At 47.1% G+C, this 21,559-nt stretch overlaps 2 protein-coding genes across 4 annotated transcripts in view; one reads left to right on the plus strand and one right to left on the minus strand.

The window, feature by feature from the left end:
- POLA1 (DNA polymerase alpha 1, catalytic subunit) overlaps positions 1–15,080 on the minus strand; it is a 360,332-nt gene extending 345,252 nt beyond the window's left edge. For all 3 annotated transcript variants that reach the window (XM_032772417.2, XM_032772418.2, XM_032772415.2), the window contains exons 1-2: positions 14,992–15,080; positions 5,928–6,052 (exon numbers count right to left, since the gene is read on the minus strand). In XM_032772417.2, the coding sequence (XP_032628308.1) occupies positions 5,928–6,052; positions 14,992–15,019 (153 nt within the window). In that variant the 5' untranslated portion in view covers positions 15,020–15,080. The remainder of the gene's footprint in view (positions 1–5,927; positions 6,053–14,991) is intronic.
- Positions 15,081–19,881: 4,801 nt separating this feature from the next.
- The window catches only part of PCYT1B (phosphate cytidylyltransferase 1B, choline), a 78,835-nt gene continuing 77,157 nt past the window's right edge, over positions 19,882–21,559 (plus strand). Inside the window, exon 1 of the mRNA XM_032772422.2 lies at positions 19,882–20,080. Within this exon, the coding sequence (XP_032628313.1) occupies positions 20,009–20,080 (72 nt within the window). The 5' untranslated portion in view covers positions 19,882–20,008. The remainder of the gene's footprint in view (positions 20,081–21,559) is intronic.

The following is a 21,559-nucleotide window of genomic DNA, read 5'->3' on the forward strand; positions in this document are numbered from 1 at the left end:
CAAAGGTGCATAAGAGTTAGAGACCCCGAGTCTGGTCTCTAGAACAGAGGTGGGCAAACTATGGCCCGTGGGACCCTCCTACCTGGCCCTTGAGCTCCCGACCCGGGATGCTAGCCCCCAGCCCTTCCCCTGCTGTCCCCCTTCCCCTGAAGCCTCAGCTCACTGTGCCACCAGTGCAACACTGTGGGCGGTGGGGCTGTGAGCTCTTGCCAGGCAGCGCAGCTGCAGAGCTGCAGCCTGACCCGATGCTCTGTGCTGCATGGTGGCGTAGCTGGCTCCAGCCGGACAGCATGGCTGCCTGTCCCAGTGCTCTGGGAGGTACGGCTGTAGCACCGCCAGCCACCAGTGCTCCAGGCAGCACAGTAAGGGGGCATGGAGCCGGGGGCAGAGGGCTTGGATAGAGGGCTAGGGAGTTCAGGGGAGGGTCTTTGGTGTGGAGGGGTGAATAGGGGTCAGGGCAGTCAGAGGGTGGGGAACAGGGGGGCTGAATGGGAGCAGGGGTCCAGGGGGGCAGTCAGGAAGGAGAGGGGGTGTTGGATGGGGCAGCGGGGGGCAGTCGTGGCAGAGGTTCCAGAGGCGGTCAGGGGACGTGGGGGCTGGATGGCTAGGGTCCCCAGGGGCTGGATGGCTAGGGTCCCCAGGGGCCAACAGGGAGTGAGAAGTGGGGGGGTGGTCGGATGTGGGCAGGCGGGGCCATACCTGGCTGTTTGGGCAGGAGACTATATGTCTGTCTATACATAAAGTGAGTATTGTACCCTTCACAGTGAATGCCTATTTACAGTATAAGCAAAATGCTAATCAAGTCAAGTGATTGTGAACTCTCCAAGGGAGATTTTCTATAAGAAAAAGCAAGCAGAAGGGGGTACCCTATTGACAAGTGAAGACAATGGATCTTTGGAATTATATGTGGAAGAGCAGAAGTATATCCAGGTATCCTACACAAAGGGGATCTGCTTTGTGTTATGACCAGAGGATCACAGCCAGTCTGGTTGTTTAATGCTGGGAGAGACTTTGGGTGAGTTAACCTTAGGAGACAAGAGAATGTCTTGTTAAGTTTAGGCTCTAGGGAAAGAGTATTATGATTTTATTTTACACGTAATCCTTTGTTTCTATTAATTCTGCTTGCTTCTTTTCTAATCTCTATTCTCTGTTAAATAAAAACTGTGATATGGTTATAGTGGAAACAAGCATAAGTGCTGTAAATTGAGTGGAGAGAGGATTCTGAGGTGTACTGTTTGTTTGGGAATAGAGGATCTGTCAATTCCGTGAGCATGCAGTGGAACTGGACCTAGATACTCCAAGAAGGTGTTTGGGAACCTCAGGGGCCAGAGTGCATCTACTGCTTGTCTCCAAAGGGACAGCAGAGCCTGCATGGGCTAAGAGGAAAGTGCATATGTTTCCTGAGGCAGGTGGAGTCTGTGACCTGACCCTTGGCAGGCACAGACAAGGCTTCCTCATGTTAAGCGCAGGTGGTAGAGAGGTGCCTCACAATCTTGGGCACTCCAGGGAAGCATCACAGTACCTCATCAAGGGACCTCTTGGTGCCAACTGGCAGAGGGAACAGGAGTGTCTAAGGGTTACTGGAATCCCCAAGGTCTAGTATCTTCATACTAGTTTGCCAAAGGGTGTCATGTAAGATCTCCACTGAGAGCCTGTGTCACACATTTCACAATGATGATGAACAGTATGTACAGAAAATATGTAAGGAGGTAGGTGTGTATATATAGTGAAAATTATTGTTAGGGGCTATGAATTGGGTGGGGTCACCAGAAGGGAATTAAAAAGTTTCTTTCAGACAAGAGATGTTTATGTTCCTTGCTATATGTAACTAAACACTGTAGGGATCACAATGGATGCCCATTTACAGTCTGAGCCAAATGCTAATGAAGAGATTTGAAGATTTTACGGAGAGGAAATTTACAAGAAAAAAATAAATCAGCAGGAGGGAGTCCTGTTTACATGTGAAGACAACAGATTTCTGGACTATAACTGTAGAGACTGGGACACACTCTGCATCCTTTACCTAGAAAGCAAACACATTGTCAACTTACTTCTGTTTTGGTTTTTTTACATCATCAGCCAGGATTGGCTGACAAGCACTGGAAAGACTCTGTGGGCTAAGCTTTATTAGTCAAGGGGGTGTCCAGTGAAGTAAGTCTAGATTCCAGAATGCATTTATGACTTTATCTAAATGTCCCCTCTCACCCCTATGGGTGGTATGTGTCTTCCTCAACCTCGGGTCCTCTACCAGAGGAGTTTGAGGGTTCTGCGCAGTATCTTAGCTGTTCCTAGCACTGCACTCTTCTGGACAGAGAGCTCTGATGTTGTTCCTGGGATCCGTTGGAGCCACTCACCCAGCTTAGGAGTCACAGCCCCGAGTGCTCCTACCACCACTGGGACCACTTTGGCCTTCACTTTCCACATCCTCTCTAGTTCCTCTTTCAGGCCCTGGTACTTCTCCAGCTTCTCATATTCCTTCTTCCTGATGTTGCTGTCACTTGGCACTGCTATATCTATCACCACTGCTGTCTTCTGGTCCTTGTCTATTACCACGATGTCTGGTTGATTGGCCAGTACCTGCCTGTCCGTCTGGATCTGGAAGTCCCACAGAATCTTAGCCCTGCTATTCTCCACAACCTTCTGTGGAATCTCCCATCTGGTCTTGGGAGGGTCTAGCCCATACGCTGTGCAGATGTTCCTGTACACAATGCCAGCCACTTGGTTGTGCCGTTCAGTGTATGCTGTTCCTGCCTGCATCTTACATCCTGCCACTATGTGTTGGACTGTCTCTGAGGCCTCTCTGCACAGTCTGCACCTTGGGTCCTCTCTAGTGTGGTAGACCCCTGCTTCAATGGATCTGGTGCTCAGTGCCTGTTCCTGTGCTGCTATGATCAGTGCCTCAGTGCTGTCTTTTAGTCCAGCCCTTTCCAGCCACTGGTAGGATTTCCCAATGTCAGCCACCTCAGCTATCTGTCGATGGTACATCCCATGCAGGGTCTTGTCTTGCCATGGCACTTCTTCTGCTTGGTCTTCCTCCCATGTCTGCTGCTGCCTCAGGCATTCTCTCAGCAGCTCATCTTTGGGGGCCATCTTACTGATGTACTCCTGGATGTTCCGGGTTTCATCCAGGACAGTGGCTTTGACGCTCACCAAGCCCCGCCCGCCTTCTTTCCGGCTAGTATACAGTCTCTGGGTGTTGGACTTGGGGTGGAAACCTCCGTGCATTGTGAGGAGCTTCCGGGTCTTCACATCGGCAGCCTCCATGTCCTCCTTTGGCCAGCTCACTATACCGGCAGGGTATCTGATGACCGGCAGGGCGTATCTGTTGATGGCGTGGATCTTGTTCTTCCCACTGAGCTGGCTCTTCAGGACCTGTCTTATCCTTTGGTGATACTTGGATGTTGCTGTCTTCCTTGCCTCCTCATCGTGGTTTCCATGTGACTGTGGGATGCCAAGGTACTTGTAGCTGGTCTGTATGTCTGCTATGTGGCCCGCTGGTAGTTCCACCCCATCAGTCTTGACTACCTTCCCTCTCTTCACTACCATCCGGCCACACTTCTCCAGTCCGAATGACATCCCGATATCCTCACTGTAGATCCGCGTCAGGTGGATTAGCGAGTCGATGTCTCGTTCATTCTTAGCATACAGCTTGATGTCATCCATGCAGAGGAGGTGGCTGATGGTAGTTCCACTCCTGAACCTGTACCCGTATCCAGTCCTTGTGATTATCTGGCTGAGGGGGTTTAAGCCTATGCAGAACAGCAGCGGGGACAGTGCATCACCTTGGTATATGCCGCACTTGATGGCCACTTGTGCAAGTTGCCTTGAGTTGACTTCTAGTGTTGTCTTCCATAGTCCCATTGAGTTCTTGAGGAAGGTCCTTAGTGTCCTGTTGACTTTGTATAGCGCCAGACATTCACAGATCCACGTGTGCGGCATTGAGTCATAGGCTTTCCTGTAGTCAATCCAGGCTGTGCTCAGATTGGTCTGTCTAGACCTTGAGTCTTGGGCGACTGCTCTATCTATGAGCAACTGGTGTTTTGAGCCTCTGGTGTTGTTCCCAATGCCCTTCTGAGCTGTGCTCATGTACTGGCCCATGTGGTCCTGTAGCTTGGCGGCTATGATGCCTGATAGGACTTTCCATGTTGTGGGGAGGCAGGTTATTGGCCGGTTGTTGGACGGTTCTGTTCCCTTGCAGGGGTCTTTCATGATCAGCACTGTCCTTCCTTGTGTTAGCCAGTTTGGGTGGGAGCCTGCTGCTAGCAGCTGGTTCATCTGTGCTGCTAGGCGTTCATGCACTGCTGTTAGTTTCTTTAGCCAGTAGGTGTGGATCATGTCTGGTCCAGGTGCTGTCCAGCTCTTCATGTTCTTGACCCGCTGCTGGATGTCTTCTACTGTGATGGTGACTGGTTTCTGTTCTGGGAGATTGCTGTGCTCTGTTCTCAGGTCCTGCAGCCACTTTGCACTGGTGTTATGAGTCTTCTCTTTCTCCCATATGTTCTTCCAGTACTGTTCAGTTTCTGCTGCTGGTGGCTCTGCTGTTGTTGTGTTGTTGCACTGCAGTTGGGAGTACACCTTGGATCGTTCTTTGGAGAACAGGGCATTTACTTTTTTGGCCTCTGCTTCTCTAGTGTATCTCCTTAGCCTGGTAGCCAGAGCTGTGATATATATATCCCTTCTTCCTGTTTTTACCACACACATATCTAAGTGCTATGTATATTGTTTCTTTGGGAATATGAGATCTGTGGGACACTCTCAGAATTCCCAGATTAGGGGCTAGACGGTGCAATGGGAGACTCGAGGTTGGAGTGTGCCTACCCTTAACCTGTTAAAAAACAGTTGGACTGGCAAAGGCCTGGAGGGCAGTGCTTGTGGAGCTGGGGAACTGACCAACTGCAGGAACATACAAGGCTTTCTCAGCTAAGGAAACTGATAGTGAGGTGCCTCACAACCACAGATACCACCAGGATGCTTCACAACATATATTAACTGCAATGTAAGCTTTGCAAACACTTTAATTTAACAAAAAGTTATGATTGAGAGGGGGTCTACACTACCAACTTGCATCAGCACAGCTACATTGCTGTAGTTCGTCTGCTCTCCTGTTGGCTTAATAACTCCACCTCTGCAAGAGGCAGTAGCTATGTCAGTGGGAGAAGCTCTCCAGCCAACAACATAATCCCTCCCCATGTAGAGAGCACTAAAATCAATATAACTATGTCACTCAGAGGTGTGTATTTTTCACACCCTTGAGCGACTGTTATATTGAAGTGAGTGTGTAGTGTTGCCCTGGCCTGAGAAACACAAGGCAATGTTAAGCTGAACATGCCTCAAGTGGTCTGATTATTCCATACCTCTGCCCACATCCAAGTGAGTGAAAAAAGGCTATTTGATGTTGCATATCTGGTTAGTTACTATGTCATTTTGCCACACTTTGTAGTAGTTTGACTTTTCCTTTCCTTCCAAGATGCAGTGCCATAACATTACCATATTGGATTGCATAATACTTTGAAAGTCATAAGTTAACGTTGTTTCATAGTCCACTATTTAACTGATACATGCTGAAGTCCTGAAGGCAAGTCTTTCACTACAGAATAATTGTCAAGGCAGATCAAACTTCACGCTTAATCAATAACCCATTTTAATGACTGAAATTAAATGTTGCTCACCAATTTCTTTAATTTCCAATTACAAAAGACAGAGAAGTAGCAAATACAGAAATAACTACTGTCTCATGAAAAATTTTACTAATAAAACACCTTTCAGGCCAGTTTGTCTTGGCCAAATACTGTTTTGCTAATGTTCCCCATGATTTCTAGAAGCGAGCAATCAGCTTTACACAGGTTAGGACAAAGATCAATATTCCCAAACTCAATTTAGGTTTTTATACAGAAAGTCTAAGCAAGAGAAAAGATTGAACTACTTACCTCATATTTTACTTTTTCACCCGCCTTGGCCTTTTTCAAGAGTTCTAGAGCTTCTTGGTGTCCTTTTTTAGATTTTTTCTCACGCCGAGAACGTGACAGTGCAAAACTGCCCAAGTCTGATGTAGCTGAAATCAATATTAAAAACATCAGAAGTACAATTCAACTATGCATTATTCTTGTTTTCGGACAGTTAATCCACAGTAACTGTTTAATATTAGTTTTAGAGAAACAATGGTTCCACTGTTGATTACTCCTTAAAAACATGGGCACAGCATCCAATAGGCAGGGGAAGACTGAGCTTGCCCAAACAGCTCTGCATGGCCCCGCCGACACACCATCCACAGGCCTTCCCACATCTTGCTACTAGTTGACCCCAGCCCAAGTAGGCTGCTCCTCTTCCAGAAAGAGAAGCCGGCTGGGGCTGAGGCTGAGGCTGGGGCTAGGGTGGCTGGGACTTGGAGTAGTTGGGGCTGTCCAGTGCTGGGCGGGGGGGGCGGGGGGGCCTGGCACTGGGGTTGTGCTGCCAGCACTCCAGGGCTGTGGAGGGGCCGCATGCCGCCTGCCACTCTGAAGGGGGCAGGGAGGGCTGTGCGCCGCCTGGCATTGTGAAGGGCCCTGGACAGCGGGCCGCCACTTCCTGCAGCTCCCATTGGCTTGTAACCGAGAACTGTGGCCACTGGGAGCCGCAGGCAGCCATGCCTGTGCACAGTCAATGTAAACCAGGGATTGGCATCCTTTGGCACGCGGTCCGCCAGGGTAAGCCCTCCGGCGGGCCAGGCTGATTTGTTTACCTGCCGCATCCATAGGTTTAGCTGATCGTGGCTCCCACTGGCCGCAGTTTGCCACTCCAGGCCAATGGGGGCTGCAGGAAGTAGCACAGGCCGAGGGATGTGCTGGCCACCACGAAATGTGCTGGTCACCGCTTCCCGCCACCCCCATTGGCCTGGATAAGCGAATCGGAGCCAGTAGGAGACGCAATTGGCTGAACCTGCGGATGCGGCAGATAAACAAACTGACCCGGCTCGCCAGGGTCCTTACCCTTGCAGACCGCGAAACTGAGGATCTGGGCGGCATATGGGCATACCTTTGCGAACATTGCCCTGGGCTGACCACCATTTTAAGGAGTTGAACACCTCTGTTGAGACCCTTACGTGATCCTTCATGTGTTTCAAGGAGTGGTCCTGTACCTTTATGATGAAGCCCTGAAGGCACCTGATGCATGATTGTACCCAGTGAATGATCACTATGCACAATATGAAGAGGTCTAGTAGTTGAAGGCCCAGTGCTATAGCAGGCCTCTTGCAGCTCCCAAACAACACAAAGACGTCCTGAATCTTCTTGAACCTTTCTAGTGATGGCTAGATCCTTGCAATCAAGGTATCTATGTCCACTCTTAAGCGTGTTATTTTTTTTGACATTGACAAAGCTGGGTGTTTATAGGATACTCAGTGTCAGTGATGTGGCTTTGTGCTGTTTCCAGGGATGGTGTTCTAATCAAGTGTCGTCCAAGAAGCGGCACAGGTGGATACCCTGCAGTCTGAGTCAGGCTATCATTACTGCCAACATCTTTGTAAACACCTTGGGAGCAGAGGACAAGCTGAACGAGAGCATCCAGTACTGACGTTACTTCCCGCCATAAGCAAACCTTAGGAACTTGTGATGGCAAGGTCTGACAGGATTGTTGAGGTATGTCTAGTGAGGCGGACTGCAGAGCGAGGGACCACTACATTTCCTGGTGGGCAGAGCCGAACTCACCCCGCTCGCCTCGCCAGAAGCGCCAGGAAGTATAAAGGAAGGACTCTGCAGCTTAGGGGAGCAGCAGCCAGGAAAGGAGATGGACACCTCTATTCTGCTGCAGCACCCAGTAGATGAATCTATACTCTGCAGCACCATGCCCCCAGAGGAGACAGACCCAGAAAGAGAGTTGCCAGGACTGTCATCCGCCATGTACCCAGAGGAGCCAGAGAACTGGGGATTCCAGAAATACCACACCCCGGGGAGGAAGGAAGTAGTCCAGGGGCAGCCAACAACTCTCTGGCTACGTTGCTGACTGTTTCTAGGTCAGCGTGTTGCGGCTGGATCCCCGCTCACCAGTGGCGGACCACTCCAACACTGCTGGCGCCTGGGCTGGGTTATGGTGGAGTTGAGTGGGCCTGCGTCCCCCAAACCCTGCCACGCCACACTTGAGGTGGCAGACTCCCACCATGAAGGACTATGTATGTCTATTGTCCATCAAGCTAGGACACTAGACTCGGTTGGTGCCCCCCATTTCTGAGCCCTTAGATTGTGTGGGTGCTCATCCCTATCTGAGCCCTGAACTGAGTGTTTGCTAGCTGAATTAGCTAGGAGGCTTAGCTACAGCCTGTGCTCCCTCGAAGGTGCACGCCAGTGCAGCTGCACAAGAGCCACGCACCAGCCGCACACCCAGGTGAGTGTGCTGAATGTGCAGGGAGGGTGGGTGAGGTGGGAGGCAGTGATGGGGGGTTGAGGGAGCTTGGGACATGAAGGAAAAGTGCTGCTCTACCTCAGCACCAGCCCTGGCTGGGGCTACGGCACAGACAGGAGCTTCTCTCCCTCGGCTCCAGCCCTTTTTTTAAAAGGGAGATCTTGTGTTACAGGAATTAAATGTTTCTGTTCTTTGTTCTGCGATGCCCCTGTTAACACGTGATTTATGAGGCTAAACAGTACTGGTATTTTATCTGCCAGAAATCTATACCTTATTGAGTCTGATCCACATCCTAAACCAAGATTTATATAAGACTGTGAAATACCCACCTTTAGCTAAAGAAACACACCTTCAAGGTACCACAAAGTTTTCATTTCATTTGGGTGAGGAATCTCACTTTAGGTTCAGCTTTACACTGCCAGCCACCAGATTAAATTCTGAGCAAAGGGAACTGCAACCTGAAATATGGGTTGCACATTATAGGATTTCATTGTTTCCTGCCCCTAAGAAAAGCCTGTTATGTGCATAAGACTTCAGTGATACGGAAGTCGTTCTAATACGATCCACCTGAAGAGCCAAATCCTCAGCTGTGTAAATCGAAGTAGTTCCAGTGACTTCATTGCTGCTGTACACCAGCTGAGGATTTGGCCCTAAATGTCAGATTCCAGGAAATCTTTACAGTCCCTTTTACATATACCATAGGCCATACCTGTGGTAACTTAAAAAAATTATATATATGTTTTTGGTTTGTACTGGTGGCGCACATCCACACATTACCTCGATATCGGTGCTGCACATAACAGAATTCATTCCGCACATGGATGGAAAAATTAGCAGGAGCATTGGCTACAACCTGCTCCCTGCTCAGCCCTGCCCAAAGAGCTAGAGCCCCAAACTGTGTGTGTTCACTGGCTGCCTTAGCCAGGAGCCTGAGGCTACAGCCTGCTCCGGCTCTGGCCCTTTGGGTGGGGCAAAACTTAATCTAAAGTACTGCCAGGCTCAACAGAGGGGCTACGCGCTAAAAACTACTCAGTGTTCTGCCTCAACCAAGGGTGGGGACAAGTGCTCCAGGTTATTGCTTTTAGACGCTCATGGAGCTACAGGCAGTTTACAGCTCGGCTCCGCCAGTGCGACCTAAGCCCAAGGGACACTGCTCAATACAGTGAGGCAGAGTGGCCTTCCTCCCCACTGGAGGGTGAGGGACCACTACACTATCCATCTGCCAGATCCACTGAAGTCAAAAAATCCTCCTTGGACAGGCATGACACCACAGAGGTCAGGGTCTCCATCTGAAACTGTGTTTTCTTCATCTACTTTTTGAATCATCTGAGGTCTAGAATGGCTTGGATTCCTCCTGTATGCTTTTGAACAATGAACAACATGGGGTACACCTTCTCTTTGGAGTCTCTCCCTGCTCTGCTCACGAACTCCTGGTCTATTTTTCTCCCAGTGGAGTTGCAGCTGCTCTGGTGGACAGGTGATCCCACCTGCCTCCCCAACTCATGGCCCTGGGACCAAACAGAGTTAGAGACCGAAGGCTGAGCACAACTCACCATCTGACAAGGCGAGGAAGGCTGTCTCATAGACAGAGCACTGTTTAGATTTTGTGCAGTGCTTTTTAGGCTGCTCAGCCGTACCAAAAAGGTGTAAAGGAGTCAGCAGTGAGGTTCCAGGTGGGTTCAGTCATCTGACTAAAAACCAACACAGAGAGGAGGAAAGGGCTACTGTGGACACCACTGCCGAGCGCCCCCTTCAAGAAAGCCACACTGAAGGTAGAAGATAGGAAACTGCAACAGAACTGCCATCCACATGCTACTGCAGAGGCAGAGAATCTGGCCACAAGTGGGTGCAGAAGAGGCATGAACAAAGCAGTGGTGCCAAAATGCTGATCCAGTGCCATGAAGCTGCTGAGTGAGGAGAGTAGCCCAGACATCAAGGATTGTTGGAGCTGCTGAGCTGCAGAATAGGTAGATTGTGGTAACAATGCACCTATAGTAGACTCAGGAAGGGAAGGGTGATAATTGTTAAGCTGCCACTCAACCTCCTTTAGGGGTGCATCAAAACTGTCACTATCCATGATTTGGAAAGGAAGGTTATTTTAGAAATCTAACTTTCTTTATGCTTTTATTTAGTCTCTCATTGACAAACAGTCCTAGAATGCATCAGGCAAGGTATTTTCAGAAGAGACAGAGAAGTATTAATACCTTTATACAAGACACTGGTGAGACCTCATCTGGAATACTGTGTGCAATTCTAGTCTTCCATGTTTAAGAAAGATTAATTCAAACTGGAACAGGTGCAGAGACAGGCTACAAGGATGATCAGAGGAATGGAAAACCTACCTTATGGAGAGGAGACTCCAAGAGTTTGGCTTGTTTAGCCAGCCAAAAGCAGGCTGAGAGAAGATATGATTGCTCTCTAATCAGAGGAATAAGTAGCAGAGAGGGAGAGGAGTTATTTAAGTTAAGCACCAATGTGGACACAAGAACAAATGGATATAAACTGGACATCAAGTTTAGACTTGAAATTAGACAAATGTTTCTAACCATGAGAGGAGTAAAGATCTGGAACACCCTTCCAAGGGGAGCAGTGGGGGCAAAAAAACCTAACCAGCTTTAAGACCGAGCTTGATAAGTTTATGGAGGGGATGGTATGACGAGACGCGCTACAATGGCATGTAGCCCATATGTGACTGTTATTAGCAAATCTCTCATGGCTGGTTATCGGACACTAGATAAGTGTCCCACCGACACAGCTTCCACTTCTTGTAGAGGTGGAGTAATTATGCTGACAGGAGAGTGCTCTCCTGTCAGCATTGAGCATCTTCATCAGACACGCTACAGCAACGCAGCTGCATCAGTGTAGTGCTTCTAATGAAGACCTGCCCCCATATTAATGTCAGACTAACAGATTTATTCTTTTAGCCCACATGACTGATTAAAATGTAAAGACCTGGTCTAAACCAAAACAGGTAATAAAGTAGCACATTGTCAGTTACTGTTTGCAAAGCTCTATTATTGAGGTCGAGAACCCACAAAAAGGTCAACAGAGATCGACCCCCACTAACTGTAATGGAGCTCATGCAGACGCAGAGGTACACCTTCACAAAGCTCTTTGCAAGATGTTGCCCTGCTTATATCGAGGGCCCTACCAAATTCACAGCATCTCCCACAGTTCTACCCAATCTGAATGGCTATGAGCCAAAATGTCAGATGCTGAGTAGGATCTTTACTATGGGACCTCCCCCCACCACCACTTTTTTGGTCCACTGAACATAGCTGGACAGTTGTCTCTGAAGTATTTGTTATAATACTGATAAAAGATTTTACAGCTTTGGAATAATTTATCTGCCCATGAGTGGGAGCAGAGGGAGAATGGCCAGAGCAGCAGCATCAAAATGCTGCTCTGCCTCTGTGAAGCTGCAGAATGAGGAGAGCAGCACAGATGTCAAAAATTGGGGTGGGGGTGCAGGGTCTATACGAGGGTGTTGTATTTGGGCTCCCCTTGAGCACGGCTTGGATTTCTTTGGCGGGGGTGGAGTAACGCAGCAGGATGTTGATGGGGGGAAAATGCATCCCCCATGGCTGCTGGCTAGGAGCAGAGTTCTGAAGGCAGTGCAGAAGTGAGGGTGGCTGTCAGCCCCCCAGCCCAGATGGGAGGCTGCCAAGAAAACCAGAATGTATGGTAATCCACCCGCCCCTCCCCCAATACCCTGCGACCCTCACTTCTGCACTGCTGTGGGCAGTGGTGCTGGCTTTAAAGCTTGGCCATTGCTCTCCAGCCCTGAAGGCAGCACTAGGTAGCAGCAGTACCGAAGTAAGGGTGGCATCCACGACCTCCCCTACAATAGCCTTGCAACCTCCCCCCCACCTAACACTTTTTTGGGTTGGGATCCTCATGGTTACAACACCCTGAAATTTCAGCTATAAACATCTGAAACTATGAAACTGACTATTTTTAAAACCCTATGACCATGAAACTGACCTTATAACCATTCAGAAGGCTGCTGCAAAGATTATTTTCCTAGCCTGCTTTGACAATGTCACCACTCTTGTTGCACCCTATCCACTGGACCCTCTTTCTCTACTGCATCAAACATAAGTTATTTGTCCCCACCCTACCTAGCATCTTTCCTTCACTATCAAGATGTTTACTCCTGCCTCCAATCTACCCATGATGCCAGCCTCCATTGCCCACTTGTTAAATTTTTGATCAAGTGCTGTCATAGAATCATAGAAGATTAGGGTTGGAAGGGACCTCAGGAGGTCTTCTAGTCCAACCCCCCTGCTCAAAGCAGGACCAATTCCCAAACAGATTTTTGCCCCAGCTCCCTAACCGGTCCCCTCAAGGATTGAACACTGAACGTTGGATTTAGCAGGCCAGCTATCCCTCCCCTCACCTTCTGTTTGGTCATGATGAATTTTAATTTGCATGGGTCTGAACACTACAGATATCTATACACTTCAGAAAAGTCACTGGAGCCAGAAAAATCATGCTTTCTTCTATGCTACTTCTTATGCTTAACTCCACCAGAGAGGTCCTTTGGGGCCATCTGCCTGTCCCAAGTCAGGATAAAGGAGGAGGGTTGGGCGTGGGACTAGCAACTCAACCCCGTAAAAAATCAACCTGCTACAGAAACGCCAACAATAGAGACAACAGAGACTTTTACCCTGGAAAAAGAAGGGTCTTCAACTCGAAGATGCATGACGCTGGGTGGTGAAAGCCGTGAGGAGCCACTAAGCTGATTACCCTTCTGACAGGAGATTACCATAGGCACATGGAACGTGAGAACCATGTACGAGTCAGGAAGACGGCGCAGGTTGCAGCAGAGATGAGGACAACAACCTGACCCTATTAGGCATTAGCGAAACAAGATGGACGCAAGCTGGACAGAGACAACTGTTGACAGGACAGCTGTTGCTGTATTCAGGACATGAAGAGAGCGACGCACCCCACACACAGGAAGTAGCTTCATGTGTCCAAGCAGGCACAGAGAGCACTGATTGGTTGGGAGGCACATGGTCCAACAGGATCATCACAGCATCCTCAGAACTAAAATGAAGAGGATTAAGAAGACCAGACTTCATTAATAGCTGCCTCAGAAGGATTCTCACAGATCCGCGGCCAGACACCATCAGTAACATCCACCTTTTGGAGGGACCCGTCAACTCCCAGCAGAGGAAGAAATCAGAAGGAGAAGGTGGGGTTGGATAGGACATACACGATGCAAGCAGCCAACTAAACATCACCAGACAGGCACTGCGGTGGAACCCCAAGGCAAGCGAAAAGAGGCCGTCCAAGAAACACCTGGCAATGCGACCTTCAGGCTGATAGCAAAAAAAATGGGCTATACCTGGAACCAGCTAGAGCGAATGGCCCAGGATAGAGGACTCTGGAGATCTGTGGTTGGCGGCCCATACCCCGATTGGGGTGACGGGCATGAGTGAGTGAGTGACTCCTCATGCTTAGGGGAGAAGCCACCCATAAACATTTGCAAAACCAACACATTATCCTTCTTAAAACTCTCCTTTGCTGTGATACCTACCAAAATAAAAATTTGTTAATGGTTAGGTTGCTACTATGCTGAGCTCATTGCCTATCATGCTAACCAATACTGTCACTGTCTCTTAGTACCCCCAGTCTGTCTGTATCCATGTGTTGTCCCTTATCTGATACTAGACTGTGAACTCTTTAGGGGTAGAGACTATCTTTTTGATCTATGTTTGTACTGCACCTAGAACAACTGGGTCCTGGTCTATGATTAGGGCTCTTAAAGTGCTATAATATAAATAATAGTGGTTTCTAGTTATTGTTAAGCCAAAATAGCAGTTTAAAAAATGTTTATGTCAAATACAGAGAATTAAACTTTGCTTAGAGTGAAAATACCTCAGTGCATGCAAACAAACTGAATACAATTTCTCTATACCCTGACTTTGATTTTACTAGATTTAGAGGGTGAAAAAATTCAGGGCTCAAAACAGTGATGATATGAGAAAAATCAGAACCCATCAGATATAGAAAACTGTCCTAAAAACAAGGACATCTTGTGGGATGAGGGGAAAGGGAGAGTGCACTTCTGATAGGCATGATTTTCATCTACACTACACCACGAAACAGCGGTTTCTTTCAAATTAAAAAGGTTACAGTTCTCTCTTCCCTGTGTTTACTCCATGCACTTGACAGCATTTCAGGTACAGACATTTACCTCTATGTATGAGCTTAAACCCAGGCCGAAAAGAAGAAAAAACATTCTTAAAAAAAAAAAAAAAGTGACACAGGGACCAGTGTCGGCACTAGCGTCTTTTAACACGCCGGTGTGTTCATTTTTTAAGACAGACTCGATTTCAACACACTCGCCCTGTCACCGTCCAAGGAGAATCTTGGGGACATCAATGAAGTGCTCCCCCCACCCCAAAAAGAAACCCCCCAAAGCGGCCACTCCCAACTGCCCCAGCCAGGTCACCGCCCTGCCCAGATCCTGCAGCAGCACCACCACCACCCCCGCCTAGGAAATCGGAGACACGCTCCAGGGGATCCCAAATACAACACCCCCGCCGCCGCCGCCCCCCATGCAGATCCGTCCCGCGCAGCGGTCGCACGGCCCCGCCCGCCACTCACTGCCGCGCCGGCTCCCGCTCTCCGCCATGGCCCCGAGCACGCTCGCGCCAACGCGCCCGAAAGTGGCGCGAGAGAGGCGACCCAGGCTCCCCGGCCGGACGGGCAGCCAATCAAAAGCCGCGGCTAGTCCCGTCTTTCTGCAGCCCGCCCCTTCGGTCCGTTCCACCCTCTTGTGCAGGTCGAGGGGAGGAGCTGGAGCTGCGCGCCGGCGCACTGGGTGTTGCGAGTAATCTCTGTGTTTGCGACTTCAGCTCTGGAGGTGAGAGGCGCGGGCGGGCGGCTTCTGCACCCTGACTGGAGGTTACAGGCCAAGTTTACCGCCAGCGGCGAGAGAGGGTTGCTATTTATGGACAGGCGCTCCTGGGGGGTGGAGTTCCAGGGGAGCAGGGGTGGCCTTTTGTGTCCGGGGAAGGGAATTAAAGGACACAGCTATGGGACTATTTTCTCATCCTGGCTCTGGGGAAATAATTTGCAATTGATAAACTCATGCCAGAGGCTGCAGAAAAGAACCATTTCAGCCCACGCTAAGGGTGGCTAGGCACCAGCATTGCTATCACTGCAGCCTGCACCTAGGCCAGTGCAGTTCATGTGCCCTGCTGACCCATGGGTAGGGCTCCTAGGTGCTAAACGTGTATACATAGTAAAACTAACATTTCGCAGCTTGCTCCCTCAGTGTATGGATAGAAGATGAACAGGGCCGGCTTTAGGCTGAGTCCCCCAAATCAGGCCCCGCACCTAAGAGGGCCCCAGCGCCCTAAAGAAGAGCGCCTAACTTAGGTGCCTTGTTAATTTTTACTCATCTGGTGGCACTTCAACAGCGGGTCCTTCACTCGCTCTGGGTCTTCGGCAGTGAGTTCTTCAGTGCCACAGAAGACCCGGAACATCCCTGCTGGGGCCCATTGAAACTACTCAAATCAGGTCCCGCACTCCCTTAAACTGGCCCTGAAAATGAAGGCTTAATTCACAGCATTTGTCCATAGGAACAGAAAAAGTTGAGCCATTTGAATGTGGGCCCTGATGTAAGCCAATTTAAATCAGTGGAGTTACACCAAGGATGAATTTGATCCACTACATTAACTTCCCCTCCGAGGTTTCAGAGAGCAGACATCTGATCTTTGTCCATTGCAAAGAGAAATCAGCAATCAATGAGGCTAGAACAGTGTTTATACCATCTTGGTAGTCCATCGATCCGATGATGACAAATCTGTGCAGATCATCTATTCTTGGTGTCATGGTGTGCCCTCTGATGACTATACAAGCCAATTCTAGAGGTGCACATTTTGCTGCAGATGGTGCATGGGAAGTTCGCGGTCAGTGGGTTGTGTGCTGCTGGTGCTCTGTGACGTCGTTCGCATGCCTCTTGTAGATGCCAGTAACAGTCTCCCTCAAAGGCGATGCAGGTATTCCTGACTGTTGCACGCCACTGTGTTCTGTCGCTGGTGGCGTCCTCAAGGTCCCTAGGTTTGATACTGCTGTACTGCAGATTGGCTTTGATGGTGTCCTTGTAACATTTCCATGGACGACCTATATGCCAGATGCCCTGGGAGAGCTCACCATACAGAAAGCTGGCGGGGGATTCTGTTGGCATCCATGCGGCTGACATGACCGGTCCAACATAGCTGTGACTTCATGATCATCATTTCGATGCTTGTCATATGGGCTCTCTTGAGGACCTCAAGATTGGGCACTTTGTCTTGCCAGCAGATCTTCATGAAGTTGCGGAGGCAGCGCATGCGGAATGCTTCGAGCTGCTTGATGTGACACTTATATAGTGTCCACGTTTTGCACCCATACAAAAGAGATGAAAGAACAACAGCTCTGTACACAAGCAGTTTTGTTGACATCCAGATGTTGTGGTGGTTTAAAACTTTGACATGCAGACAGCCTCGGTTTATACCATATACAACTCATAAATCCATCTGCAAAGGATCAAGGAAATATGAAGGCTCCAGATTATCTTAAAGTCCTCAGTCCCTTGGTTAGAATGCTCTCATCAGTATATGATCATAGTCCAGAGGCTGGAGCAGGAATCAAAAACACTGTCTAAACACCTTCCATTCCTCCCACTTCTTCCCTCTTGAGGACTCCTGACCAACGTAACAGCACAATACACATGGTAACAAACTTAAACAAAGCCTTTGTTTAAGTTTGTTAGCATGTGTATTGTGCTGTTAAACACATATAAAGAATGTATGCCTTTCCAAGCTGTGTTCTGCTCCATTAAGGAGCAGAGTGCAGCTCCCCCCTGCCTACTCTAGAGGGTTTGGGAGCCTTGCCTCCCCAAGTCTTTCCGGTACCCCGTACCCGCTAAAAATCTCTTGCTGGTACAGCGTACTGGAGCGTACGCTCTATTTGCACTCCTGCCTTGAAATTAAAAGAAGCTGCAGGATTCCTAATCAGCAGAAACTGTGGCTTGTGTAACTTCATCATTTCAATGGCTAAACCGAACACTGTGAGAGCAGAGGTAAGAAGCACTAACTGGAGCTAAGTCACAAAGCAGAGCAGAGTACTGGCCTTTTGCATCAATCTTGCCAGTAGTGGAAGATGCTGACTCTTGGCAGAGGGCTCATTTGGGGGAAGACGTTTTCTCCTGCTGCTTAGCACCAGATTTCTAAATTGACCAAGCAGTTGGGGACAAGGCAAAGAGCCTTATCTCCTTTCTCCCTGTCCACAACTGGGGGAGCATACCTCAACTTTGCTTGTGTTACTCCTATTGCTCCGCAGATGTCTTCAATCACATGCATCAGAGCAGTGCCCCAGCTTCAATCCAGGAGCAAAGCTGGGGTCTGGAAAATCATACATTTAACCTGAAATTACACGAAAATAAAAATTATTTGAAATGATTTTTAAAAGCCTCCATTGAGATTTTACTAAACTTTTACTATTTTTCAATTGGTGGGATCTCCCTGTAACAAAGTGATATTTAGGGCCCTAATGAAGCTTTGTGGTCAGCATTTTCTATTGGGATGATGTGACCTTTGACTTTTCTTCAGAATGGCAGTTTACCAGCAGCGCTGACCAATTACAATTCATATTATTCAATCCCTCATTTGTATACAGATTGTGTTCATTTGAGACGCACATGCTGCTCACAAAGGGACAAATGCGGTAACTCCAGAAATGGTGTGAGAATTCTTAAATGCACAGACTGCTTATAGTCCTTCATCTTTTCAGCTTCTGAGTGAGTAGGATGTGCACCATCATATACTTGTTTCCCTGCTGGTGCTAGGTCCTTACAGAAATGGTAAGTAGGACAATATGGTTTATCCTACAAAATCTACTCCTTATGGTTCTAAAACAGACTGATCACAACTATTTTACTCCTCTACAAGAGGATTGGACATTCCTTTATATAGATTAGTGAATCTGTGCTGTGAGGAAAGAAGGAATGCTAGTTTTTAATGCTAGTTTCTTACCTGTTTACGATCATTTTACCTACCATTATCAGTACATTGTTGGCTCTCCTTGTCATACTGAGTCTTAAAGCATGAAGGAACGTTGAAGACAATAAAACAAATTCTTGAGCTACCTATAAATAACTCTCTTCCACTTGGATGTGTGCACATTTTCCCCAGTGTATCCATTGCCTCTTTAATGTGTGTACAGCACAAGATCATAGCATTGAGGAAAAATGGACAAGCAGCAAACTAGACATTAAAAGAAATTAGTCCAGTACTGACAATCCCAAAGGTTCAAAATTCATGAGTCAAACTCCCAAAAATCATGTTGGGGGTCTCTGTGTGTGCACGCACATGTGTGTGAGAGAGAGAAGATTATTGGTCTTTTTGGTCTTTTCAGTTTTTGAACTGCCTCTTTCTGGCCTCAGTGCGTATAAGACAGTTATTGATGCCAACTCTCTGATATTTATTGAGTAAAGTGATTGTAGCTCTTACTGCAGGAGCTCTCACTCTTACATCTGCCAACTAGAGTTGTCAGTTTTGGTGGGACATATTCCTGGAGGTTTCATCACATGACAATCTTTAATTCCTGCAGACTCCAGGCCAATCCTGGAGGGCTGGCAACCCTAATGCCAACCCTCAAACCAGTCCTGTCTCCATCCAGTCCCCACATCAGCATGATAAGGTGGGTGAGGTAATATCTTTTATTAGACCAACTTCTGGTAAGAGAGAGAAGCTTTTGAGCTTCAGGAAGAAGAGCTCTGTGTAAGATCAAAAGCTTTTCTCTCTTAACAGAAGAAGTTGGTCTAATAAAAGATATTACCTCACCCACCTTGTCTCTCAAATATCCTGGGGCCAACATGGCTACAGCAACACTGCATACCACATTAGCATATCACACCAGTTCTGCCCATATCTCAGCTCTCCATTCACATTAGTTCTATGCCTCCAGGCCCCTCATCAGTTCAACCCTGACATCAGTTTTACCTGTCTCTCAGCCTCTTCACATAAATTCTGCCCTCAGATCAATTCAGTGTAAAATATATAAACCATTTCAACAGTTTATGTTCATTCAGTATCTTTGTAAAATACTTTGGAATGTTGAACTGTTCACATTTTTTTAAAAATTTAAGCAAAATAAATCCATTCTGGCTCTGTGTCATCTGTTGTACAACCAGAAGAACATCTATCATTCAGGCAGTACCAGCATTTGAGTCAGTACACAATGACACAGTTAATTTATCAAACAAATTGTTGCCAAAGCTCCACTGTGGGACAGTGCAGATTAAACAATGTCCTTTTCACTAATGCTGGGCCAGTTCTGATATTCAGCTCCGGAACAACAACGAGTTTGTTTCCCAGAGCATAACAAGTGCTGCAGAAAAAGGGACTGTGGGCTCCAGAAAAGAAGTGTCATATTTGGGTCTTCATATGCTAAATGGCCTTATCACAGCAGATTAGTTGGATCTGATCTTTAACCTCTCTTGAACAATTTGGCATAACCTTTGTTTCAAGTACAAGAAGTGGAAATTTCATTTTGTGCTCAAAGTAACACAAGGTTCGATCAAGGAAAGTGTGAAAGCTGCAAGGAGAAGTGTGAGAGAAGCAAGTTAAGGAAGATGGTAGGCTGCCAAAAACGCAGGACAGAGGAAGAAACTCAGGATATCTATGCACCCAAATTTCAACAAAAGGTGATTTAGATTTTTTCATGTTTTTTCTGAAAACTATAATAAACATGCAGGTTATGAATAGTAAAAATTAGGAATTATCATTGCAGCCTTAAGCAAATAAAATCATTAATAAATTTTTTTCATCAGCTCATCTTTGTCTAGTTGTAGTATGTACTTGATCCTAATAAAGTATAGTATTATTGTCAGATAAATAGTTAAAATAATACTTCCCGGTTGAGGCATTGTACACCAAGTTTATACTTGTACATGTTAGAATCTCTTGAAAATGCAGGAGTAATATTTTAATAGAATGCAGGCAGATCATAAATTATAGCAATGTTAGCAAATTTCACTGCCATACTTTGTTTAGAAATGTCTAACCATTATTTTATCAATTTTATATACTATATATCTTTTAGTGCATGTGTGTATATGCACACGCACACACATTTAGCGTGCATATAGTTCAGTAATTTTTTTATTTCTTCTATGTATTGGTTTGAATTCAGTCTTGCTTTAACTCCATTATCAGGTTTATACCAGGGATGAATTTGGCCCTTTGTAACTATTCCAGGAATGACTTATCAAACTGTGCTATTTGTACCACATTGCAACATGACCTATTTAAACTAATGTAACCCTTAAAAATGAAACACTTCAAGGAATTTTTAGAAGAATACACCTTTAAAATGAGACTAGATGAAACAACAGGTTTCAGATAAGGATCCTGATGAGAAAGGTTTCCCCCACATATGTGCCACCTACTTAGGTGTTATATTTGTTTCCAAAACATGTTGTTTTTCATATATAGTTAACTGATTGAATCACCAAAAAGAAGTGTGTATTTTTTCATTTATGTTTATGTAATATTCTGGTTAAACATCTATATTTAAACTGCAGCAATCTGCCTGTTTACTGGGTCTTCTGGCTGTTAGACACTGTCTTCATACTCCACTTTAAATCACCTGTTAGGGTCAGGCTGAAGAGAAATGGAAACTGAAGTGCAGACATGAAGCCTTAAAGCCATCAAATTCAAACAGTTCCTAATGCAGTAGGCTATGAAGCTGGAAGGTAAAGTTCAAGATGGCACAGTGGCAGACACAGCTTTTTGTTTTATGGCCTGACTGCGTTAGTGACACTGAAAGAGTCAAAGAAGGGTAAGTGAGCCTGATGAGAACACTTTTTGAAAACCACAGGCAGACCAAATTCTTATTGCAGTGACATTAAACTAAATCAAAATAACTCCTGTGATACAGCATGGCCAGAGGGCAGCATAAGAGTGTTAGCAGGGGGCCTTATTCCCTGCCAAAGGAGGAAAGTTTGCTTTAGATTAACTAGAACACCTGTAGCCATTTAGAGCACCTGACTCCAATTAGAGCACCTGACTTCAGTCATGTGATAAAAACCCCTGCTTCAGCCAGACAGTGTGGGAGTTGAAGGAGGAAGGTTTGGTGGGACAGGACAGGACAGGACAGGACAGGACAGGACAGGACAGGACAG

The sequence above is a fragment of the Chelonoidis abingdonii genome, chromosome 1 (genome assembly GCF_003597395.2).
Source record: "Chelonoidis abingdonii isolate Lonesome George chromosome 1, CheloAbing_2.0, whole genome shotgun sequence".
Taxonomy (NCBI): Eukaryota; Metazoa; Chordata; order Testudines; family Testudinidae; genus Chelonoidis; species Chelonoidis abingdonii.